We start from the raw sequence: 26,581 nt of genomic DNA, 5'->3' as shown, positions 1-26,581 counted from the left end.
GCTACTACATAGGTTATTAAATCGCAAAGCACTTTGAGCTCCTGAGATGAAAAGCACTGTGGAAAAAATTACAGCTGAGGAAACTCTTTCAATGCCTCAGAATCCTGAACTATTGTGTCTATGTCTCAATTACGATTCCTTAAACACTTTAAAAATAAAATTTGTTAGTGGCACTCCATCCCCTTTTTATATGTTAATTGTTTGGCACACAGACGTTTATATACTTAAAATTTAGTTGTCATACTCCCTACTCCAAAGAAGTTTACTAATTTGCCAGTAAAGTTTATTAAATATACCCATTATGGAGTATTCCATGTCAAGTTTAGAAAACTTTAGCTTTCTCTGAGGTACACGGGACATAATAAAAAGTTCATTTTTTTCCAAAATAATTGAACTAGTGTTATTTGTGTAAAACTACAACTTTTTAATGAAAAAAATGCTGAAAGTATGCCACAGTGTCTATATATTCATCTGAAGAGTAAAAAGATGGAGTTCTGAGAAAAAAGGGTCTTAACACTATAGAAAATAAATGTGGTTCTTAAATTGTTCAAAGGAAACATTTAAAAAAATGTAATGTTTCGTACATTGACATAAAACAATTAGTCAGAGGTAATAAACTATAAATAGTTAAAATGTTTCTATTTTAGCATTAGTTTTTCTAAACAAGTTAAATTCAAAACATTTAAAATCTGTTACACTCATGTTTCAAAGAAATTGTGGAAATGGAAGCTTTCATGGAAATCGAAAACAATGATACCACCTTGTGATCTTTACGTAGAATACCCTGGACCTTAATCATTTTAGATTTATAACATATTTTGGTTAATACATTAGATTCAACCCATTAATATGCCTTTATATTTGGGAGAAATTAGATTGTGATCTATGACCTTGCAGTCCACCCAAGTCCTCCTTACTTCCAGGTCTTGCTTGATTCTCTGCAGGGGGTTCTATCAGACTCATACTTAAAACGATGAAAACTATAAATAACTTCTTTCAGACGGAACATTTGCTTTGTTTTTTAAAGTAAAATAAAGTGCTTCTAAATTCAAATATTTCTTACCCTAAACAAAAGTGAAACATACTTAAACCTGAAACTTCCGTATGTTGACACATATATTTTAACAGAAAAAAATCAGTTTGGGGCCATTAATGTCCTTCAACAGTTCAGACTGCATCAAAGTTGGGTTTTGCACTATTATCGTGCTCATGTTTGTACATGAAGGTTAAAAGAAAGAGGGCAACATCCAAGGACGACCAATAGGCAGTGTGCGATGTGACAGCTGACCAATAGCGGCTCTCCACAAGGCCTTCTCTGAGTTCAAAATCAATTCTGTGATCCAATTCCACTAAAAAGAAAAGAAGTCAAACAAATGAATAAGTATGACAAGATTGGCTCTATACAGACTTACTAGAGTTGAGAATAAAAATTTACCAAATAGAAGTGACTCTCCTAATTATTATTACTATTTTTTAAAAAGTGACTTTCCACTCTAATCTTACAGGAAAAAATACTCAAGAGCCTCAGCAGCTCAGGATTCTATTTGGTGAACCCCTTCCTTTGTGTGCTCAGGTCAATATGGAATAATAAAGCAAGAAAACAAAAATCTCGCTTGGTATCACATAGTATATTTGGAATAAAGAAACTGGGCTCAAATGCTGGCTTTCCCATTTAATCTTTGTGCCTAATCTGTAAAATAAGGCAAACAGCCTTCTTGCAGAATGATGGGCCAGGCTTACACGTAACAATGCCTACAGGAGTGCAACAGGGCACTCAAAGGGTCCTTCATTGGGGAGGCCCTCTACATCAACTGGCTCAGGGAGACGTGTTGGAAGATAACATCTATTACAGTCCTACCACGTTTTCCTCTCCACTTGGCTGAATTCCCCAAAGGCAGCCACGACACACCCTAGTCTCTATCCTGTCAGCAGGGCCTAACATGCACCTGGGACATGCACGCTCATTAAATGTTTGTTCAATAAAAGAATCCACTAGGTGGCCAGGAAAGTTAAACTGGGAGGGACAATGGTAATTCTTGAGAGGCAGGATTTCATTTTATAACAGTGCTGTCTTCAAACAATTCAGTGAATTCACTCAAGTCTTTTCTAAACACACAGAAAGTCCCTGCAATACGTGTTAGAGAAAAACCACCTTACCAAATCAAGGCGCTAAGATTGTGATCGGTTCATCTAACAAATCCTTAAGAGATAAAACACTTAGAAAACGATAATTTGATCTTCAGGAACTCCTTTAAAACTGTCAGTGAGACATACAATATTTTGAAGGGTCTGTCTTAAAAATAAAAAGCACCGAAATCACTACTATTCAGACACTCAAAGTATGCTCTTTGTTCAGAGTACCAGCAGATGTGAAAAGTAAAAACTGGCAAAAACTAAGGGGGTGGGAGAAAAAGTTGGGTTTTGCTTTACCCTGGAAATTTGGTAATTGCATATAGGAAATCACATCATTTTAGAGAATGATTTCACATAAATGTTTAGCTACTGCTTATTTTAAACAGGTATTTTGTGACAATACCATTTGGTGATTTAAAAATGCATTTACAGTTGTTATTTTCTATTCAATTGTGCTTTTCTGACAAAGAATGTCAGAAAATATCTACCCAGTTAAGGTTATAAAACCCCATGAAATATATCAACATAGGCTTTTCACAAAGTTTTTTTAAAAACAAAATACAAAGTATTTTTTTCATTTAAATTATGATAAGCTAATCCATAATAATAGTTGAAATCCACATGTGGAACTGTGGGATAGTAATGTCTTAATTTTTTACCTTCTGTATTCCATGGGACATTTGTGTTAAAGTGGTAGGTACATTCTGGCACAACAGACAGGAAGATGAAAAGAGGAAATGAATTCTCGAGCACCATGAAGAGGAGTCAAGATGAAGTTAATTATAAAGAAAAAAAAAGGAGAAATAAGAGGAAAAACAGAAGAGATGGGAAACATACACAGTAAAATTGGTGAAGCCCACACCAAGTTATTTCTAAGAATTCACTTTTAAATGCCACTGTAGAATGTCTTCCTAGTCCAAGTCTTAGGTTGACCTGTTGTTTTAAAGTCAAAGAAAGGGAGATTTTCAACTAGTGTTATTTGGCTCCACTTTGATTTTTTGTCCCTGAAATTTATTCTTAATATGCTATTACTGTGCAACACTGCCTTTCATATACTATAAACTCAAATGATAAATTTATTGTTCCATTATATTATATGCCCTTGTACTTCTCATCACCCAGAGGATCTTCAATAAGTGTCACTAACTAGATTGCCCCTCCCTATCCCTTTCTATTTATCTGTAGGTTGTCCCCATCAAAATGGGAATTAGGTAGCCAGCTTGTACCTGATGAACCTATTTTAGCCTCTCATCTTCCTTAAAAGGTTTACCCCAGGCAGTCTGGCTGCCATTGCAGCTGACCTCACGTTTGTGTTGGTTTTACAGGTGGATGGATGGATGTAAGAGGGCCTTTGTCTCATCTTCCCCCTTTCTGTAGATCACAGAATTCCCAAGGGAGTGGAGTTCCTACATGGCAGCACTATTCCATCAATATATGTACTATGAGATGTGCTCTTGGCCAAAGTTGGCCCAAATCTACATGGAGTTGCCTTGGACCCACTTTCTCATTGTTACCATATCAAGAAGGGGTGGCACCATACAGGTTAGTAGTTTTTTCCGAGTTTCTCTCACTGAGTTAGGTCAAAAAGAAAGGAGAACATAAAATCATCACTTTGTCCTTCTTTCTCTCTCTTGAGTGCCTAAGTGCTAAAATTCCTCTATCTACAAAAAAAAAAAAAAAAAGATAAAAGAGAAAGATAAAAGAATGAGATTCCTGAACAATTGAAGAGAGGTAAAAATGAAAAAAAGGTTGTTGGCTTTTAACAATCATCAACAATTAGCACTGTGCTTTCAGCAGAGAATTCTTTTGTGCACAGGGCCTGTCAACATGGATATGGTGTTGAAAAGTAAAATATATGAACAGAAAGTCACCATCTTAGTATTATAATCTGTACTAACTAGACAGGCTTCTTCTATTTAATGGGAGTGTCTTAACTTCCCTGGAGAGAAATTTTCAAAAACGTAATGAATCTTAAAAGTTATCTTATTTGTAAATAACAATTATGGTCATAATTGCATGATTTTTTGCTTTAGGTAGATACCAAGAAAACCACTTAAATTACTAGGTAAAGGAAACTGGGTTTCCAAATGACTGGTGAAAGATTCATTTGCAATAAGAAAGACTGTGCTCAGAGTTCTTGATAAATTGTGTCTTCTTATTTTTGTGCTGCCTCAGAGCGACTATATATTTCATGTGGTTAGGTGTTTGACATCCAAGGAATATTTAAATTTTGTGACTTATCATAGCTTCAAATATATTTAAGAATATTCTCTAACCATCCTGTATTTGAAAAAAATAACAAAAACTCCATAATGAGTTTTATAATCAGTTGTCATTTCTAACCCCCAAATTTCCCGACACTAATATACCCTGAAAGACATTCATATACCTAACATTTGACAACAGATGGGCTATTTGGGTAAATACAGGCTCATGGGTTGAATATAAAGAAACTCCTGGAGATGCCCAGATTTATTGGATCCTCTACCATCTGGTTAGAGAAATGTTCCTGATCATATTCAGAACTACTCCCTTCCACTCATCCTTAGTTCTCCTCAAAACTGACTTCTGGTTCTCTACATACTCTGTGCTTCCCACCTCTGTGTTTCTGCTTATGCTGTTTATTCTCTCTGCACTCTCTCTTCATCTCTGCTTGTCCAAATCCTACTTCCACGAAGCTTTTTTTGATTTCTCCAGGTTAAATCATTTTCTCATTCCTTAGAACTGTCAGAGGCCTTTACCTGTTTCTCTGTTATGTGGCTCATCACGTTCTATCATATATTATAATTATTCCTGTAGTTATCTACCTTCCCTACTAGAATATATGCCCTCTAAAAAATACTTAACTTCCCCACCAGCATTTAAAATCTTTATGGGCAGCACTGAAATCTGTTTCATCTTGGTATCTTTTCTAGTGACTACCTACTTGGCTCATGGTAAAATTGTTGAATGAATAAAAACAGGAAAAGAGAAAACAGAAGCCATATACATAATACCATCTGAATCAGATCAGGGTGGTGCAATTATGATTAGTGGTCTAATTGCTTGGGTAGCTGGGATGGTTTTAAGGTAGTGTATAAAAAGGACTACTTGAATGTAGGACAAATGTGTAAGTGGATTAATTTTCCTTTCTCCAACTAAATATGCAAAAAGCACACATCAATTATTTCTCTGTGGAAGTGACCACTACATGAACAGGGACCAGAGAGAGAGCACTTATATAAGATCATTTCTTGAGGGGATTTCACTGAGTTAGATCAACACAAACTGCTATTATAGAGCCCAAAACCCAAATCAGCTTGTTATGCTGAAACACTGTTTTGGAATCTATTATCAAGTAAGATTTTTTTTTTTAAATAGAAAAAATGCATGAAAATTAGCAATTATAAATACAGAAATTATAAAATTAGATATGGTTAAAAAATCCAAGGAAACACCTGTAACTTTTTTGTTAAAGGTAAAATTCGATATTTAAAAAAAAGGAAAGAGAAAGAAGCTATAAAAAAAGGAATGAGAAGTTAATGATGAAAATAATTTTAAACTGCTAAGATTAATCTTTACTGATACATTTTGAATCTGCTGAAAATTAAGAGACTAAAAATATCTCTTACATCCAATAATAATTTTTTCAAAGCAAACCTACACCTCTAAAGAACATTAAATATTTGTGTTGAAATCAGTATCAGTTATGGCATACCAACAGCCCTAGGGGAAGTGTTATTAATATCTGAAATAATTAGAAATGATAAAATCCTTTATACTATGAAATCCTTTTAAGTATATTATATGAAAAGAATACTTGAATCTCTTTGAAGGCTGTAGGGCAATAGAGGAGAAAGAGAATGGCCTCATGCTTTTCTCCCCTCTCTAAAAGGTTCCTTCTTTGTAGAAGCATATAGGAGTATCATATATTTTAGCACATTAAGGGTCTAATCAATACTCGGGGGTTTCTGGACCACTATATTTAAGATTAGAAAATACAGGAAGAGAATACATATAAAATAGTCTATTAATGGTAACATTCAAGCTGATCTCATAGAACTGATCCAATTTTTCAATGAGCAGGAGAAATCTAAGTAGATCATTTTCATAGTGCTCTGAATGCTATTCCTGACATATACCATACCGAGGGTATTATCTTTATTCTGCATTACATTTTCCGGAAAAAGAAGTTGTGGGAGATTAAAGAACGATTCTTGAAGTCTGAAATCTGTGAAAAAAAAACACAAGATGCTGTAAAGTGTTGGTTGATGGTTACAAATGGCCTTCAGTGATGCAGTGGCCAAAAGTTAGAACAATACTCCCAAATAAGCTGATTAAACCTAGCATACATAAAGAAGTACACACGTTGGTTTTTGTGAAGAGCTCTTTCATGGAAAATGTAAGCATAATTAACTCTGAAATATAATGTCATAATCTGTTAACACCCAAATATCTCCCAAATGTATAGTTCATTTAAGTTCTAACCTAGAGGCAAAACAATGCTAAAAGAAACAGATTCTTTTCATAATATGTTACAAACACAGGGGAGTACAAGAAATGAAACAGTAAAACCACTGGAAATAAGCCTATACTTTTCAAAAGAAATGAAGAGTAGCTATATAAGATGCTTCAAATTGATGTCAATAAGATGGTTTCAACTGACAACACTAAATCTTCAAAGAGAGAAACCTGATTGATCATGAATTCACAGTCTGTGTCCATCTTACCCTCAAAAAGCAAGAGAATCAAAGCCGGTAGCTTCAGAATGAAGGTTATCGAGAAGAACTGAGTCAATCAAATGTGAGCAGAAAGGAAGGAAGGAAGAAAGGAAGAAAGGAAGCCAGAATCACCTAATCACCAAATTCCAGAAAGAAGATTTAAGGAAGAAAGGTTTTATGATTTGCAACATATAGCCAAAAGAGCAATTATGACAAGAAATTTGTCTAAATCAGGATTACATAGAAGAGTGTATTACTGAAGCAAGTCCAAGAATTAGTAAGGTGAATCTTGGGGATTTGATTTAAAAGGCATAATTCTCCTGTAGTAGTGGTCCAATTTTAAAAGTTGGGCTTTTAAAATCTGTATCTAAAGATGAATACATGAAACTAAGAAATCATGATTAGCTCACAGTTAGTTGAGTCTATAGTTGGCAAGTAATTTACCGTTAGGACCAACAAAGAATTTATATGCTAGAATGACAGAAAACATATTCTGTTAAGATATTAAAATATAATAATGCAATACATCTAAGCATCTCTACTCACTTGTACTGGAAGAAGAAATAGGTTTCTTCTTTATTATCACTTTGAAATTTCTACATTAAATAGTACAAAAACTAAAAGATAGGTTTCTTCTCTCAGACCCTATAGACTTCTCTCTGTATGTCTTCATTACCCCGTCTCTTGGGCTCAAAATACCCTGCTCTTCTTGTTCCCTCGTTCACCCTAATGGTTACTAGCATCATTGCTGTGCATTAACTTTACAAGGAATTGTGACTTTTTACCTGTCATTTTACAAAATTCTTTGAAGTTATTTTTCCTCAGAAGTTTAGCTTTCTTTTGACATCTGCATGTTATAACAGAATTTTGTATTTTCACAATCTCATTTCTGATAGTAAGCAGAAGTGAGAGTTTAAGTCAGCAATAGTATAGGAACTCTTATAAGAAAACTATGAATTTTGTACAAATATCAAAATCTGAAATGAATTTTCTAGGCAGTGTTCAAAAGGCTTGCAACTATAAAATTTTTAGTACTCAGAGTCTGACATAGATAGGATTAAGTTAAAAAAATGGAATTGGCCCAAATGGGAATGTCCAACTCAGAAATGGCTAGGATAATTCATCATGGAGTGGAGGTGACTCTGGAGAAAGATCCAGCCCCTAGGACTGTCGCACAGCAATGAATGTTGGTTGTTTTAAAATTCAGAGTAGCAGACACAGTAAGAAAACAAGGCTCTAAGTATCTGAAATGAAATGTTTAAAGAATTTTAGAGGAAGAAAATAAAATTTTCTTGCTATAGTTACAGAAAGGAAGTAGCTAGTTTCAGAGTCAACATTTCCTTATGTAATGGAAAACTAGGACTTATTAGTCTTATTTTACTGGACATTTAAAAATAAGGTTCAAGTTTACATCCTTGGAAGTAAATATATACTAAGTGTATTAGTGTTTCACAACTATTCAAGAGTTTAGACCTTATAAATCCACTGGAAAAAATTAAATAAAGCTCCATTCTAATATAAGTCCAGTATAATTATCCTTTCATTCACTCATTTCTTGAGTATCTATTTTACACAAGGTAGCTGGGATAGGATTGGAAGCGATACAGTGGTTCCAATACAATTAAAGCTCTAAAGGTTTTATAATTCTGTTAGATGAAGGGAACTGAGGGATTAGCACCAGGACAGCTTTGGCATAGCAGTTTTAAAAAGTATCAAGAGAAAATACAGCACAGGTTTGAAGCAATTACATGAATTTTTAAGGCTGAGAAGACCATATTAAAAACAAAAAACCACTTTAGAAACATCAGGGAGTGCTTACCACAAAGAGATTTGTTTTATGCTTGATGTGTAACACCTCTGTGCCACAAGGCCCTGATTATTAATGCTCTTTACTTAATTCACCAACGCAGAGAGTAAAAATGCATTTACCTAGGGATTATTCCTAAAAATGTAAGTAGAAAAAAAGCATTGCTTCTTTAAAAGCTAAGGCAGGCGTTAGATTAGATTGAGTTGACTGCTAGTGTTAATATCTTAACCCTTTGTGCTCCGCACGTTTTAAAAAGGAACGGTGTAAACCTGTAAAGAACAGTATGAACTAACATGCAGAGTCAAGAAAGCCAGAACTGCTATGTGCAAGGGTCTGCGTTGCCACAGTGGACGTGGGAGGTGAGGCAACCGGCTTCTTCTCGTCTTCCACAGAGTCCCTTGATGCCTCAGATGGCTGTGATGCAGATGAACGTCCGAACCTTGAGAACAACATTCCTCCAAGTCCCTTTCCAATGCTCGCAGCCCCTACATTTCACAAAACAGGGCAGTCATTCTGCTGAATTACACCACACACCAGGCTAAAGAGCACCACCCATATTTACAGCCAGTTGGCAGAGGGACTAAGCCCTAGTCACGTTTTTCCAGGGTGGGTACATAAGAAAATTACAATTTATATTGTAGGTTTCTAAATAAAAATGGTGTTGAATAGAATAAGAGTTGTACAGACTCCAGGAATATAGCTTACAAAGGAGTAAAGATTCTATTTTATTCGTGATCATTGTTTTTTAAAGTATTTCGTAAGATTACAAATGTTAATAAAAAGAACCATGCCATTCACATGGGCATATATTCACTATTGATATGCTTACTCCTGAGGTTAAGTGGATATGTTATAAAAAGCTATGAATAAACAATCTTTATGACAAAGTCAAATATCAATGAGTCCAGCAGATAAAGCCTTTTTATAGTGCCATCTTGTGGCATTTTATACTAAAGCAACTTGTAACCAAAAGCAATGGACAAGCTAAAGTGGCACAGAATTGAACTCTGGCGCTACACCATTGTGGCCGGTACTGGAGATCATTCAAAGAGAAATTAAATACCCTTGTTGCCCTCAGGAAGGACACATATTTCGAGAGACTTTTAGGACAGGGATCAGAGAACTGGTCGGCAGGGGCACCCTTAGTACTCTAGCACTCCCTCATTTCATGGATGAGGAAGCAGAGCATTAAAAACTACGTGACTTCCCAAGATCTCACAGTAAGTGATGGGGCCAAGATTAAAACGAGGGACTTGATTCCTCGATCTTCTTTTGTGCATCCAGCTATCTCATATTCTTTAACTACAGGATCTGATCTAATTAAGAGAACTCTAGGGCTTTTGCCCTCAAATATGAACAGTGAGAAGGTGGTTAACACTAACCATAAGGATTAACTGTTGGATGTTTTGTAATACATAGGGTATTTCCAAGTACTTAAAATTTAATGTCTATATAAAAGTGCTTAAATTCATTGATAAGGAATACTGAAAAGAAATTACCTAATATGCTTGCTTTGCCTATATTTGTTATAGATTCCCCATAGTGTCGGCGGGACAAGACTGGTGAAGTCACAGGGCTTGGTATTGTTGAAATGCCTTCACTGTCTGAAATTGAGGTAGGTTCTTTTGCTGGGTGAAGAAAGCTTGGCTTCATATACTCATAAGGTAGAGGATTGGAAGTATTATACCAGTGGATCTGGACTGGTGAAATGTTGCTGTAGTGTTTCAGTATTAACGGTTCTAATCTATAAGCCTTGATTTAAAAAAAAAATTCAAAGAAACAAAACATTAAGGTACAATGCTTGGATTTTAGTAAACTGTTCATTCTTATTTTATTGCATGCTCAGTAGACCTTAGCAAATGTTTAAAAACCTGATATTCTTAACATGCGTTCTTATTTCTTCACTGTTAATAATATGTAGTTTGTCTAATTAAAGATCCTTGAGGAGATTATAAAAAAACAATTAGTCTAGGCTAATAGTGCCCACTCATTTGTTTTTCAGAGAAATAGTCATTTTTATTGTGTTCTGATATCATCTAGCAATTAGATTTATATTAGTCTCACAAACAAAACTGAAGCAGTAAGCAGTAACCTGGAACACAGCAAATGAGGTCAATGTTTAATATCTAAGCTCCCAGTAAGCCCTACTTTCAAGTAGATTCATATAGTAACAAACACGAGATGATGGTATAAGACCATTTGTCTAATGTGAAGTAGGAATGATACAGCAGAAAAGCCAATGGACTTGGCATCAGAACTCCCTGAGTTCATATTCTGGCCTCTGTCACTTATTAACTATATGACACTCACCAAGTCACAAGGTCTCAGAGCCTCAGTTTCCTGAGCTATAGAAAGGAGGTAACACTTCCTACTACCTCACAAGGATGTTGGGAAGAATAGATAACTTTGGAAAAACTGCCTAGCACAATTCTGACATAAGCTATATAAAATAAATTTTCACAGAAGAACTATAAAATGAATAATAAAAATAATTTGTAATAATAAGTTTGGAACCCTCCTTTATAATACAGCTGACCCTTGAACAACACAGGTTTGAACTGCGTGGGCCCACTTATTCGTGGATTTTTTCCCCCATAATTACATGTTACAGCACTACATGATCTGCAGTTGGTTGAATCTGTGGATGTGGAACTGTGGATACAGAGGGCTTCCTGTAAAATTATACCCCAATTCTTGACTGAGCACAGGGTGTACCCCAACCCCTGAGTTGTTCAAGGGCCAACTGAATAACAAAGTTTAAGACTGTACAAAGTATAGGGTATATACTGAAAGTTTAGAGTTCACCTATGATCTCAAGTTCACCTTCAAGTTATAGAAGAGTGAGTTAAATGAATGCATATTAACAAAATACTCAAGGTCTAACTGGGTGTTTTGCACACATTTTACTTAATCCTAATAACCCTATGAGGTAAAATATTATCATCTGCATCATATAGATAAGAAATAGTCTCAGAAGTGAGTTGGCCAAGATCGTGCAGTCAGTATTTGAATCTAATACTAGATTCCATTTCAGTGAAATTTCTTAGATATAACCGTTTTGATTCTTTAACATACGAGAAATTTTCTAAAATTCTGGTGTTTAGTCAATGTTATATTTATTTGGTACTAGCTAAAGATCTTTTAAAAGACTTTATAGAATTATATAAAGCTATTTTTCAGAGAATAAATGCTATTTAAAATAGTTTGTCTTAAATCTAGTTATATCTAGCCTTGCCTCCAAGAGGATTTAAGGAAGAATTTTTCTCATCCAAAAATCATACTTGGTGTTAAACTGGTTACCTGGATGCAGACAGATCCTAGGAGTATTTACATTAAAAAATTTATTTACAGTACAAACATACAGAGAATGTAAAAATCCAAAATGCCATAATTCCACCAAGCTAAAATAAATTCTTCCACTTTTCTATGTTTAATACATAATATTTAAATATTTTCATTTCTAAGAGGATCTACCAATCACATTTCAATGTTGCAGCATACTTTAGAGAAAAAAGTATTTAAAGTGAGATTTTTAAAATTTATGGTTGCTACATTATTGGTATTACAACTGGTTAAGGTTTGAAAGTCCAGATGACTCCTGTCTTTTGGATTAATTGTCTAAAGATAATATTTTTACATTATGCTTTCATCCTACATATACAACATAAACAGAACATCTTTAAGGTATTTTATTTCCTGATCCCTAAACTAATCAAAGAACAAATATTTTAAAAATATGAACTCATGCAAATGTAACAGATAAAGGCATATCTTGGAGATACCGCAGGTTTGGTTCCAGATCACTGCAATAAAGTAAATCACACAAATTTTTTAGTTTCCCGGTGCATATGAAAGTTAAGTTTACACTATATCTGTTAAATGTGCCACAGCATTACGTCTAAAATAACAACATACATACCTTAATTAAAAACTAATGCTGTTGGAAAAATGGCACCAAAAGACTTACTCAGCGCAGGGTAGCCACAAACCTTGTTTGTAAAAAAACGCAGTATCTACAAGAGATGTCTGTAAATGAACGCTTTCTCATAAATTCAGCAGTACCTTGAAAGATTTCTTACAGAGTCTCTTAGGAAAAATTTAATGCTGAGAGATAAATGTCCATATTTGCAACTCACCACTGGATCTGTTGGATGAAAAATGTTTAGTAATCGGTTACAAATCTCTCTGGGCAAAATATGGTCTTGACTTCCAGTGTTTCCTGGGCGGATGCCACGCAATGCCAAAAAAACTGCCAGCGGGGATCCCATACAGAAGAAATTTTCAACCTACAATGATAAAGTCATCCTAAATTTTAAAAGTAGTGAAGTGTTTTTCAAAGAATTTGGGTACAACATAATATATGGTAAAATACAAATAATAAATTTATCTACAAATATATATCTTTTTAAATGAGTTTTGTCTAGATGGTATCTGCATTACTTATTAACTATATAACAACCATTAATTATTCTAAACAGTCTATCCAGGAGCAACTTCCTTATCTTTAAATCTAACAGAAAATGAAGAATGAGGATAAGGAGAAGGAAGATTTATTAAGCTACTATGTTGTGTAAAGTAATAGTATGTTAGGTATTCTAAAGCATATAAAGACCAATAAGGCAGAGCTTCTGCACTCAGAGTTTACAAATCCTGCGGGAGAGGCAGAATAAAATAGTGCATAATAGAGGGAAAGCGTGCTACAGGAGAGTAGACAAAGGAATAATTAATCCCAACTTTGAGGGCTTTACAAAGGAGGAAGCATTTGCACTGGCCATAAAAGATGAAAAGGATTTCCAAAGTTCCAAAGTTCCAAAGTTGGGGTTGGGATATACTGGGGCTGGAAGGATATTCCATACTGATAGAACCACATGAACTAAAGCAGAGGGAGTAAAGAAACTGGCTTAATTTAGAGAATAAAAATAACCTGATATGGTTGAAAATTGAGTGTGGGGAAAATGTAGCTTGGAATGAGAATGTACAGAACATTGACTGTTTGACTAAAAGAGTTGGGCTTAATTTATTTTACAGGTAGTGAAAGACAATAGGATTTGACCCATGTTTTAGTAGATTAGTAAATCTGGTAGCAGCTTGTGAATGAACTGGAAAATTAAGAGGCTAGTGACTTGGAGACAAGTTAGAAAACTATTGAAAGAGTTTAGGCAAAAGATAACCTGCACCCAGGAGGACAAGCTGTTCCATTCAGAAATGGAAATTTGAGAGATTAGGATGGAATGGAATCAACATGAATGAATGGAGATGGGGATAAGGAAGGTGCCAGAGGCAATTCACAAGATTTGGGTCTGGCTGACTGGGAAGATATTAATTAATCCATTAATTGTAACAGATACTCTAAGTAAATCATGTTTTTGTTCATAATTAGTTTGAGGTATCTGTAACACACCTAACAGGTAATTGAGAATTTAAGACAAGAAATAAAGAATTGGATATGCCAACTTTTCTTTCTTTGTTTATGATTGGTTTGCAGTTTGGTAGACAAACACACAAAGGAATTATTCTCTCTCAGATAAGAGTAACGATTGCTTCAGTGTTATCTATATCCATCAAATAATTTTAAAGGTGAAGAAGAGCTTTAGACATTTCGTCTAACCGCCTCATCTAGGGATGAATAAACAGATGAATTCAGAGATGTTAACTGATTTTGATTTGGCTAATGTTACACAACTAGTTAGTGGCAAAGCCTCATGATCACAACCAAAGCTTCCCACTCTCTAGACCAATGTTTGTTGACATTTTTTTCCTCTTTTGAAAGTTCAATGGTAATGTGTGACAAATCTAACACTTTTATTTATGAAAGTAAATCCATCTGCCAGTTAACAGGCATAGAAAGACCTCTGTTTCTTTTAGAACTCAGGAGTACTAAATATTAATTTGCTAATTCATCATATATTCCTTTTTAAATTTCAGATTTCTATATTTTTTTCTCTATAAGTAATTAAATTAAAAATTCATATTATTAGACTACATGACTATGTGTTAGAAGGATACACAATTATAGGGCATCAATTCTGGTAATGTGATAACTGAATTTTGAGATAATAATATACTTAGTGGATTGTACTCAACTCTCTAGTACAAAACCCAGGACATGAAATAGAAGAGTTTACTTTTACTATCAGATCAATGCTACATATTTAACACTGATTATACATAATAATGGTGGTAGAGATGGAACTCAAATTCCAGGTGGGGGGTGACTCCAAAGACCATGCTCTTATGGCTTTTATTTTATTTTTATTATTATATTTTAACATCTTTATTGGAGTATAATTGCTTTACAATGGTGTGTTAGTTTCTGCTTTATAACAAAGTGAATCAGCTATACATATACATATATCCGCATATCTCCTCCCTCTTGCGTCTCCCTCCTGCTTTATGGCTTTTAAATGTATCTTATAACATTACCATATGGCTTTTAAATGTATAAGTTAAAAAAAAAACCTTTATAAGTCATAGAGATAGATTCAATAAGAATTTTTGCATCATTCCATCACTTAACCTGTATGTTAAGTTCCCATGATAAAAGATATCAAGAAGAAACAATATAGTACACTAGACATGGGCATATATTCAACTGGAAATGAGTATTAGGAAACTTACATCATGTTGCATTTAACACTGCAAACAAATTGTTATTCAGGTATAGGCTGTGTCTTCTCCAATGGTCAGGTCAATGTCAATGTCTCTCTGCAACTTTTTATTTTTCTAAACCATTGCTTTCGACAGCTCTATTCCAATGCTCACATAAGGTCTCTTTTTCTAGCTCTTCCTGCTTTCCTACAGCCTCCATGCCCTTTATCCTGTATAGTCTAGCCAAACTGGTTTGCTCACTTTGCTCCAAACTAATTGCGTGCACCTCATCTTGTGCTTTTATCACACAGTTCTTATTGATTAAAATGTCAGCTTTCCATCCCCGAAATCATCACTGATATAATTCCAGTTATTTTTCTTACCACATACCACTAGTTGGTCACAGAGATTTGTTAAATTCTAAATATTAGATATTTACCAGATCTGTTTTTCTTTTCTCATTATTTAAGATTATTTGGTGTTTCTTGGACGTACTATGAAGGTATATCCCTCCACGCCTTTGTTTATGATGTTTCTTTCAAGAACAGAGCAGCATTTCTCCTTTCCTCTACTTGGCAATAACCAATTTACTGAGGTTAAGTAAAAATGTCATTCATTTGTAAACATTTACAGGCAAAATTAAACCTCCTTCTTATGCATACATCATTCTTTATACTGCTAATAGACCCGGTAACACTGTGTTACATATTTTGAGGGCTAGGAAACCATCTTGTCCATTCTTAGTGAAACCCAGAAACCAGCAGTGTCCAACACACTGTAACTGTTAAATAAAAAAAATCATTTGAAAGAATAATTAGGATTTCATTTGAACCCTAACATCATGTTCAAATGATGTGTGAAAAAAACCCTGAGATAAACAATGAAAATATCACCTGTCTTTCCTTACCTTAAATTTTAAGGCAGGTGTTTGTGTCATAGATGATGCCTTCAATCCGTGTAGCCGTTCTTCTATGTCTCTCAGCCTAGAAAGGAGTATGAGATTATGTACACATTCATATTTATAATTTCATAAGTATTAGATGTTTACCAGTTCACTAAGCATAAAGAAGAAAATAATGACCCATCATCCAATCCCTCAAATTAATCCTTATTGACAGAATTTAATAAATGTACCTGCTGTAGTACAGAAAGTCTGAAAGTTTATGAAGGGACTTCCCTGGGAGTCCAGTGGTTAAGACTCCGCACTTCCAAAGCAGGGGGCGCGGGTTTGACCTCTGGTTGGGAAATTAAGATCCCATAAGCCGTGTGGAGCGGCCAGAAAAAAAAAAAAAAAAAAAAAGGGCTAAAACAAAAAGTTTATGAGATAATTAGTAAAAGTACCCCTATTCGTCCAATACATGCTGTTAATAGCTTTTTTGGGGAAACCTTTAGTAAAATGTGAGGCACATGCAAGCATATATACATCTTTAAAAAAAACACAGCAAGTGTTCATACCACATACACTATATCTTTCCTTCTTCTACAGTTAATAATGAATCTTAGCAATCTTTTCACTCGTCTCCTGACCTACTTCAGTCTTTACAACAACTGTAATTGTCCATCATACAGATAAACACAGTTTAACCTTCCTCTGCTGATGAACATTTGGGTTATGTCAACTTTTTCCTATTACAATGTTCTGTATCTAAGTCTGTTAAACTTGTTTTACTGGATTTTATGTCTAAAATATGGCTCTGAGGCTTGCCAACATGACATTTTCTTTCAAAACTATCAATTATTTCTGACACTAAAAAATTTATGTATTTTTCCTATGGTACTTAATAAAATTCTAAATGAAATCCTTAGACAACTTCTATAAGACAAAAATAAATTCAACGCTTCCTGAGTGAAAATTTAAGTCAGCTAAATTGTTGTTTTTATATAATTCTAACTATCAAAATGAGTGACTTTTCACTGTTCTATTAGAATCAATCAGATGATCATTAAGAGAACAAAAGAGCATGTAACTAGAGATGAAGATAGGAATGTAGCAAAGAATTAAAAGATAGTATCAGGGGCTTCCCTGGTGGCGCAGTGGTTGAGAATCCGCCTGCCAGTGCTGGGGACATGGGTTCGAGCTCTGGTCCGGGAGGATCCCACATGCTGCGGAGCAACTGGGCCCATGAGCCACAGCTACTGAGCCTGCGCGTCTGGAGCCTGTGCTCCGCAACAAGAGAGGCCGCGATAGTGAGAGGCCCGCGCACCGCGATGAAGAGTGGCCCCCCCTTGCCACAACTAGAGAAAGCCCTCGCACAGAAACGAAGACCCAACACAGCAAAAAATAAATTGATTAATTAATAAACTCCTACCCCCAACATCTTCTTTAAAAAAAAAAAAAAGATAGTATCAGGAAGGCTGCAAATGATAATTATAAAATCTGTCAAAAATATATATGTCAACAAAAAAAGGGCTTTAAAATTATTTTCAGAATAATAAGAAAGGTAAAGGCCCATCTCTAAGATTAGTAAAACTACGAAGGATTACAAGCTGGTAAACATTTTCAGTAAGGATTCTACAAAGTGACTCAGTTTGGAATAAGTTTTAGATTTCACTCCTAATAAACTGTGAAGAAAAGACAGAAGGAAAAAGAGGAAGATGGAAGAATAATTCATTCCATGCTATAGAAAAACACCTAATTAGTATGAAAATTAAGTCTCTAGCTTGATTAGGCATGTTATTCAATAATCTTTGTACCTGAAACAATGTATTTTTTTCTTTATTATGAAAATCTTAAGTTTTCACCTAAGAAGTCCAGTGATTCCATGAAGACATTTTAAATTCTTTTAAGAGATTAGGGTATTTTACCGTTGTTTAGTTATATAGAGCTCATCAAGAAGATGACGTTCTTCATAGCTCATCCATTGTTCATCAGGCAACTCTTCTTCCTTCTGCAACAACTGTTCATAGAGTCGAACTGGATTCCAGCCAGTCATTATGTCATAAGTGATTACACATCCCAAGGAATGTGACACTATTGAGACTTTACCCCCTTTTTCTTCAAAGTCTGGATTCCGAGAACAGAAAAGGGAATATAATCGATTCAGCTCTTGCTGAAGGCCTTTAACTAGCTGTTTGAAATAAGAAAACATCAAATTAGAGTAATCACTGACTACTATAAACTTTATTTCTAAACTCAAATACACTAAGGAAGAAAAACACATATTACTGGCCAAATGTATCTAGGTTATTAAAATTAACTCAGAACCCTACAGGAAATGAAGTAAAGGTATATGTAATATTTTAATCCATATCAACACTAAAGAATAAAGGCAGATGTTACCCACACAGATCCTTTCATAGTCCTTAAACCAATTACTAAAGCCAGCAGTTCCAGAGATTTAAAAAAAAGTTCCATGCAGATTCTAGTAGATTTCCAAAGAGTCCTGGATATTTCTTCTTCATTGCAATGGACTCATATGCAATTCTAAAGTCTTGTACCTTGTAGTTTTTAAGCCACAGTAAGTTTTAGGAAAAGAATATCTGAGTTTATGGTAACAGGGTTACTAACATATTGTATATGCAACATATATATACTATTACTTTATGCATTCTTTTAAAGATTTTTTTTTTGATGTAGACCATTTTTAAAGTCTTTATTGAATTTGTTACAATATTGCTTTTTTTTTTTTCTTTTAATTTAATGTTTTGGTGTTTTGGCTGTGAGGCATGTGGGATCTTAGCTCCCCGACCAGGGATGGAACCCGCACCCCACGCATTGGAAGGTGAAGTCTTAACCACTGCACTGCCAGGAAGTCCCACTTTATGCATTTAGATAAGAGTAATGTAACGAAAGCCCATTGTGTGACAAAAGAAAAAGCTTATGTTGATCTACTTGATATTCCAAAATTCCCACTAAGTTGGTAATATAGATAACAGCAAAAAGTTGTTTTTAAAAAGCAGGACTTTTTTAAGGTTTAGAGGTTAATAATGTGGAGAGTATCATAGCCATTTTTCTTTGTAAAACTGCTTTCTTGAAATTTAGCTTTAACAAATATTACTGAAATATTCTATGAAGTGAGAAGAACAAGGTTCTTTTGTTACTCAAATTCATTCATACGGGGCCCTGACCTGACTTTTAAGGCAGTCCTCTCCTCTTCCTATCATTGCTTACTACTATTTAGTTATAAAATTCCTGCCTGATATTCAATTTCTCACTTCAGTCCTTCTTAATATGTCAGCTGTTATTCAGACAAACAAACATTATATACTGCTTTCATTTTCAATCTTTAGCCTCCAATAGGTTTCACTGAACATTCTTTAGCAGATACAAACTGGAAATTATTTGAGCATTCATGCTTGGTTGGGTTAGCAGTGACATGAATGAAGGTGCAATGTTCTTTCTGATTGCTGACATCACAGAGCTCTATACTGCAATACTGAGGACTGGTTAAAGCTATTGAAACCATGTATTGGGTCTGGAGGGCTTGTTAAATACAGATTGCTGGGCTCCATCCCAGAGTTTCAGACTCAGCAGTTCTGGGGACCACACTAGTGGCAAATGCATATAAAAATCTCCCAAGACATGGGTTGTAGGTAATTCTAGTCAACAGAATTTAAGAAATAGGCAGTGTGATATCAAATTACATGCTCTTTTCAAAGGGAGCTATAATGTAATGCTTTGGACTTGGCTTTGATAAGAATATGAACCAACCCTTAAAATTTTGTTATTTTCCTAATTTATAATCTACATGAAGGGAGGTGTAGAAAAAGCTAATGTTCCAATAAAATAAATTCCTTTAAAAGCAACATTTGGGGTTTCCCTGGTGGCGCAGTGGTTGAGAGTCCGTCTGCTGATGCAGGGGACGCGGGTTCGCGCCCCGGTCCGGGAGGATCCCACATGCCGCGGAGCGGCTGGGCCTGTGGGCCATGGCCGCTGAGCCTGCGCGTCCGGAGCCTGTGCTCCGCAACGGGAGAGGCCACAACAGTGAGAGGCCCGCGTACTGCAAAAAAAAAAAAAAAAAAAAGCAACATTTGTTAATAGTTTTTACTTTTGAAGGCCTTGATTTTAAGACTCCTACCATGTAAGAATAGAAACACTAGATCCCTTTGTGACCAACTATATTCATTTGGGATATCTGAACCAAGATTAATGATATACCCTGTGATCTTGATTTTATTAATTCTACAATATTATCTAATCAGTTCAGCTAACCCCTTACATACGCAGGCATTGGATGGCTCTTCAAAAGTTTAAAAGTTTCTAATTCTCATAACCACTGCCCCCAAATTAAAATTTATGAAGAAAGTCAAGCGAAGAGGAAAAAACCCCAGCAGCTTCAAGAGAGAATCCAAACACCCAAAATAGGGCTGAAGAATATAATTAGTCATTTGTCCTTCTCCCTGTTACAGGAAATTTTTTTGTTGTTGTTGTTACAGGAAATTTTAATGAGAAAAAGTAATTTAGAGAGTTTTAGTCATATACATCAATTAAACAATTTTCAAATAACAATGGCAAGATAGGGCCATGACAATTCTCTTTATAGTTCTTCATTTTTAAAAGCCATTGAAAAGAGAGTTCAGATGTACAAAAGATATACAGTTCTCTCTGGATTTTTCATGTTACTTTATTTAGGGTTTAAGAAAGAGCCAAAGGCTCTCTGATGATGTCTTGATAGAATGGAGTTAGTTTCTTTTTTAAAAACTGGTCCTCAGAAAGTATGGCCTGAGAAGTACTGATCGATACACAAAACTTTTTCCCTAAGCACACCTTTTTAGTGCACAATCACTAATTAGGGTCCTCCCGTGTGCATCTCAGAAACTTGAGTGAAAAGGGGCCTTAGAGATGATCTAACTTAAACTGCTGTGAAGATAAAAGTCCCTTCAGTAACACCCCTCTTAAGGGATAAGGAGCTCAGCATCCACCCCAGTGAGTGTCTTCATCCAGAAGTGGTCACTCCTATTTAAAAAAAAATTTCCCCCCAGTTTTACTGAGATATAATTGAGATAGACTGTTTAATTTTAAGGTGTACAATGTAATGATGTGATATAGGTATATATTGTGAAATGATTATCACAGTAAGTTTAGTTAAAACCCATCACCTTACATTATTTACAAATTTTTTCATTGTAACACTTCTGTATTTTTAAGGCAGTTTTGCTTATAACACAGTTCTTCATTAGTAACCAAACATGTTCCTTTCTGTATTTTCAATTCACGGATCCTTATTTTACTTTCTAGAATTAACAGAGTAAGTCTATCCCTTTTTTTTTTTTAATTGTAGCCCTTGAAATATATAAAGACAGATATATACTTAATTACAACTTGAAAATCTAAGCACAAGGAATTTATATATCATAATATCTTTGATCCTCATGATAATCTTTATCAACTAGGTATTTTATATCCATTATATAAGTGAGGAAGCTGAGAAAGTGAGAAATTTGATCTAAGCTAGTTAAGTGGCAGGTTTTGAATCTGCATCTACTTGACTCCAAAGGTTGAGAGGAAGAGAAAAAAGACTCTTATTTATGCCTATCAAATAAACCTAACAAGGTTAATTCACCAGGCATGACAATCCTACAGAAGCCCTGCTGGCTGTTACTTATCACTACTTCCCTTAGGAAACATATATTGTTGAAAAATAATTTAGTCTAAATATTGCCTAACACCAACCTTGTGTTAAATGGACTTTGATTCGCAAAATCAGCTTTCCTTTTTAAAGAATGAGAACAATTTTTGCCCACTTCTCACTAAGTTTTTCTTTTATTTTCTTTTGTTCGTCACAATGCCTTAAGCAATGTTCCCAAACTTCTCTGATGCTATCACCTGGGGAACTGTTAAAAACACAAATTCACAGGTTCTATCTCAGACCCACTGAATCAGGATCTCCAGAGGAGGGACCTGGGAAAGTATTTTTTAGTTTCTTTTTCTTAACTTTTTATTTGGGAGTAATTTCGAATTTATAAAATGTTGCAAAATAAAAATAGTACAAAGATCCTCACATAGGCTTTATCCAAAATTCACCTAATGTTAGCATTTCCTCCTATTTGCCTTATCATTTGTTCTGTTTCTGTAACACACACACAACTTTTTTGTGAACCATTTAAGGATATATTACATATGTCATGGTCCTTTACCCCCAAATACTCCAGTGTATATTTCCTAAGACTAGGAATATTCTCTTCCACAATCATAGTGCTGTTATCAACTTCATAATTCACTTTGATATATTTCATCTAATCTAGTCTACCATTCACATTTTAATTTTGCCAGTTGATCTAATATTATCCTTTGTAGCATTTCCCCCAATCCAGTACAGGATACAGTCTAGGATGAGATATTACAATTAGCTATCACATCTCTTTAATCTTCTCTATCTGGAACATTTTCCACAGCCATTCTTTCTCTTTTATTATACCAACATTTTAAAAGAATACAGTCTCATTCCTACTTTTTAATTACAACTTCCTCATTTTATGTTTGTCTGATGCTTCCTCATAATTGGAATACTGCATAAATAATGCTGTGTCCTTCTCTGGGTGTCCCGCAGGAACACCCCATAAAGTTGTTGCTTGATTTCTCCACTGTATACCTTTATTTTCTAAACTAAAAGCAGTCTGAGAGGATATACTTTTAGACCATGCAAATATTCTGTTCCTCATCAAAAAATCTGCCCTCATTTTAGCATCCACTGATGATTCTTGCCCAGTCCTCTCCCCTACCTGATCCTACCATGACGGCTGCAAAATGAGACTTTCCAACTCCAACATTCCTTCCACATTTATTAGTAGGCCCTTAGCATCCTACTGAAGCAAAGGACCTCCCTTCTTCCCAATTTGTTTATTTAGTTATCATTGATAAGGACTTACACATTTTTCAATGATTTAGAATTCCTTAGTACATTAACCTTATTATAATTCTACAAAAGTACTGTTAGTAATTCCTTACAATAAGTAATAATTACTTATTTTGGTGCTCAAATTGTTCCAGATTTGGTCAGTGGGATATGCTTCTTTAATTTGACTATTAAGTCCTTGTGTCTTGCTTCATCATTCTTTGGAGCATTTTTCTACCTTGTGTCAAAACAAATTCTTCCAGCTTTGACTTGGACCTATCCTGCCCCAGCCCTGGAATCAGCCATTTTTCCAAGGAACTCTACTTTTTCTTAGTGGAGAATAACAATGCTAGAGGCAAAGATCTGGGTGCTAGGTATGCTCATTGGACTGGGGTGTCTGCTTCTTGGCCCTTTCAGTGGACAAAGGTAGGAAATACATGCATATATATATACTTCTGTGTTTAAGCATATACGCTTAAATATATAGATGTTATCTACATACACTGGCTTATTTTCAAAATCATAAATTCACATTAATACCCTCAATTCCAATGCCCCTCATGGGGTTCTTTTTTTGCCCGCATTTTTAATGAGCACCACAAGTGACTGTTCTAATTAGGGATGTTTGGGATACACTGCTGAAGATTGCTGGTGAATCTCAGACACAATTCTCAGTGCTTTTCCATGAAATTCAACTGGATCAAAAAACCAACTAATTTAAAACACTGGGTGTTCTTCCATTTCATTTATCTTAACGATCAGTTCCCTTTTCCTACTGAATATCTGGTTTATTCAATTCCATTCTGAGGAAAATTATCTTTGACTATAAGAGCAAACTAAAAAGTGATCACTTTCTCAGTCATCATTCACCAATGGCCAGAGGTCTGAGTCTGGCGCTTTTCTCTTTTTAGTTTTTCTGGATATTAACGCCAACTTAAAGTTTTTAAAAAGCACTTATTACTTTTAGGGGACATGACTCAGCACATTTTAGCCTTGAAGATTCAGGATACCGTTTTAGGAGTACTACCAACCACGTGTGCGTGTGCATGTGCGTGTGCGTGTGTGTGTGTGTATGTGTGTATAGTAATATGCTCTCAGCCCTTCTCTTTCCTTTTCCCCCCGCCTCACTGGTTTACTTGCAATACTATAGTTCAGTGTTCTAACCTTTAGAGCATATCTAATGATGCCCATTGTTCACTATAAAGGAGTATGAACGTGGAAATTAAGTGCTCTACTTCACCGACTAGGCCTTCCTTTTTGGTTAGAATTAAGCCCAGAATAGCAATTCTCCTTGTAGCTTCTTTTACTGTTTGTTCTCAATCAGATCAAGGCAGATCTTGCCCAATACTGGTATATGGCAATGAGGGGATATAGAAAGAGGAATGAAGAAAAATCCTAAGGGGATGGTAGTTGGAAGAGTAGGAATTTTCTGTGGCAACTAACCAAACATATTTCTGTCGATAGGTAAAAGATATCCTAGATTAAGTTAGGGAATGACTCTGAATGAACAAAATCAGCAACGGATTGGCTTGGAGTAGCACAGAGCAGCAGAGCCGCTCTACTGGTAATTACTCCTTGTACTAGTTTCTTTACCTTCAAATGAAGAGACTAATCATATCTACTTCACAGGGTAAGGATTAAACAAGTTAATACATGTTAGGTAATTAATGTGGTTATTCCCATGAAACAAAATTCTTTTTCTGTTACCAATAAAGTGACAAATTGCATTGGTAAAGATTCCCTCATTCCTCTGAATAAACTATCTCCCTTCACCTACCCTCCCCATCTGCCCCCCTTTAGGGTTATCTTTGTGATGCATGAGCAAAATTACCATTTGAAAACTACAAAAATCCACTATAGAAATGACACAATAAAAGCAAGTCTTTTATATACAAAAACACTTGAAGGACATTTCTAAATGTTTAAAACTCTTTTGTGGGACTTCCCTGGTGGTCCAGTGGTCAAGAATCTGCCTTCCAATGCAGGGGACATGGGTTCGACCCCTGGTCTGGGCAACTAAGCCTGCATGCTCTAGAGCCTGCGTGCCACAACTAGAGAGCCCACACGCCACAACGAAGAGCCCATGTGACACAATGAAAGATCCTGCATGCCGCAACTAAGACCTGACACAGCCAAATGAATAAATATTTTTTAAAAAGCTCTTTTGTGAGGATAATACTCATAGATATTACTAATCAGACTTATGAAAACTGTTATTTTTCAAAGAGCTATTTTCTAACCAACCTCTCACTTCCAAGGTTACCCATTTTATTAAGTGTCCCAATGTGTAGTTTAAGACTTCAAATGCACTATGAAATACAGGCTATTTATAGATTAATGGATTCCTATAATTTCTCACTTGCTTGTAAAAAAAGAACATAAAATGTTAAAATTCAGGACACATGTTATCACTCAAAAAAATACCCAATAGCAATAAGATAATCATGATACTTACTTCATCTCTATAAAGTGGGCTAGTATAATACATTATGTCCATTGCACTGCTATTTAACATATCCCTTAAACCTCGCACTTTGTCTGGAGTAATGGAATCAACAGTGTCTACAAGTTAAAAAAAAAAAATTAAACTTAGAGAAGATTCATTTTAGGGAAAGAATAAACTGTGAAAAAAGTTACATTCCTTGAAATAACTGCTTTAAATTAACATTTATATATTCAAGACTAGCTTTGAATCTAATGAACCTTCTTGAAATTTTACTATATGTAAATTTAAAAATAATGATGAAGGGTATTTACCTACCGCAAACATCACTGCACTCATTAGTGCTGAAAGGTTAAAAAACATTTCCTCTAAATCAGGAACAAGCTAAGGATATCTACTTTTTTTTTAATAATTAAAAAAATTTTTATTGAGGTTCAGTTGATATACAATATTATATAAGTTCCAGGTGTACAAACAGTAATTCACAATTTTTAAAGGTTATATTCCATTTTCAGTTATAAAATATTGGCTATAGTCCTAGTGTTGAACAATATATCCTTGTAGCTTATTTATTTTATATGCAGCAGTTTGTACATCTCACTCCCCCCCTTCCCCTATCTTCTCCCTCCCCCCACCCCGTAACCACTAGTTTGTTCTCTGTGAGTCTGTTTCTTTTCCGTTATATTCGCTAGTTTGCTTTGTTTTTTAGATTCCACATATAAGTGATAACATACAGTATTTGTCTTTGTATGACTTATTTCACTTAGCATAATACCCTCCAAGTCCATCCATGTCATTGCAAATGGCAAAATTTCATTATTCTTTTATGGCTGAGTAGTATTCCATTGTGTATGTATATATATGACATCTTTATCCATTCATCTGTTGATGGACACTTAGGTTACTTCCACATCTTCACTATTATAAATACGTAATGCTGCTATCAACATTGGGGTGTGTGTAACTTTTCAAATTACTGTTTTCGTTTTTTTCGGATATATACTCAGGAGTGGAATTGCTGGGTCATATGGTAGCTCTATTTTTAGTTTTTTGAGGAACCTCTGTACTGTTTTCTAGGGCTGCACCAATTTACATTCCCACCATCAGTGTATGAAGGTTCCCTTTTCTCCACATC

The 26,581-nt window shown here is 35.0% G+C and overlaps 1 protein-coding gene across 3 annotated transcripts in view; it reads right to left on the bottom strand.

Annotated features, from left to right (window-relative positions):
• Nucleotides 1-424: 424 nt before the first annotated feature.
• DDHD1 (DDHD domain containing 1) overlaps nucleotides 425-26,581 on the bottom strand; it is an 84,587-nt gene continuing 58,430 nt past the window's right edge. For 2 of the 3 annotated variants that reach the window (XM_082853068.1, XM_082853066.1), the window contains 8 exons: nucleotides 25,459-25,565; nucleotides 18,034-18,296; nucleotides 16,136-16,211; nucleotides 12,777-12,926; nucleotides 10,140-10,392; nucleotides 8,934-9,125; nucleotides 6,260-6,343; nucleotides 425-1,349 (listed from right to left, as the gene is read on the bottom strand). In XM_082853068.1, the coding sequence (XP_082709194.1) occupies nucleotides 1,168-1,349; nucleotides 6,260-6,343; nucleotides 8,934-9,125; nucleotides 10,140-10,392; nucleotides 12,777-12,926; nucleotides 16,136-16,211; nucleotides 18,034-18,296; nucleotides 25,459-25,565 (1,307 nt within the window). In that variant the 3' untranslated portion in view covers nucleotides 425-1,167. The remainder of the gene's footprint in view (nucleotides 1,350-6,259; nucleotides 6,344-8,933; nucleotides 9,126-10,139; nucleotides 10,393-12,776; nucleotides 12,927-16,135; nucleotides 16,212-18,033; nucleotides 18,297-25,458; nucleotides 25,566-26,581) is intronic. The other variant, XM_082853067.1, reaches the window with a different exon arrangement.

This window comes from Leucopleurus acutus (genome assembly GCF_964270905.1).
Source record: "Leucopleurus acutus genome assembly, chromosome: 1".
Taxonomy (NCBI): domain Eukaryota; kingdom Metazoa; phylum Chordata; class Mammalia; order Artiodactyla; family Delphinidae; genus Leucopleurus; species Leucopleurus acutus.
The sequence above is the reverse complement of the archived record's forward strand: the minus strand, read 5'-3'. Positions and strand labels throughout refer to the sequence as shown.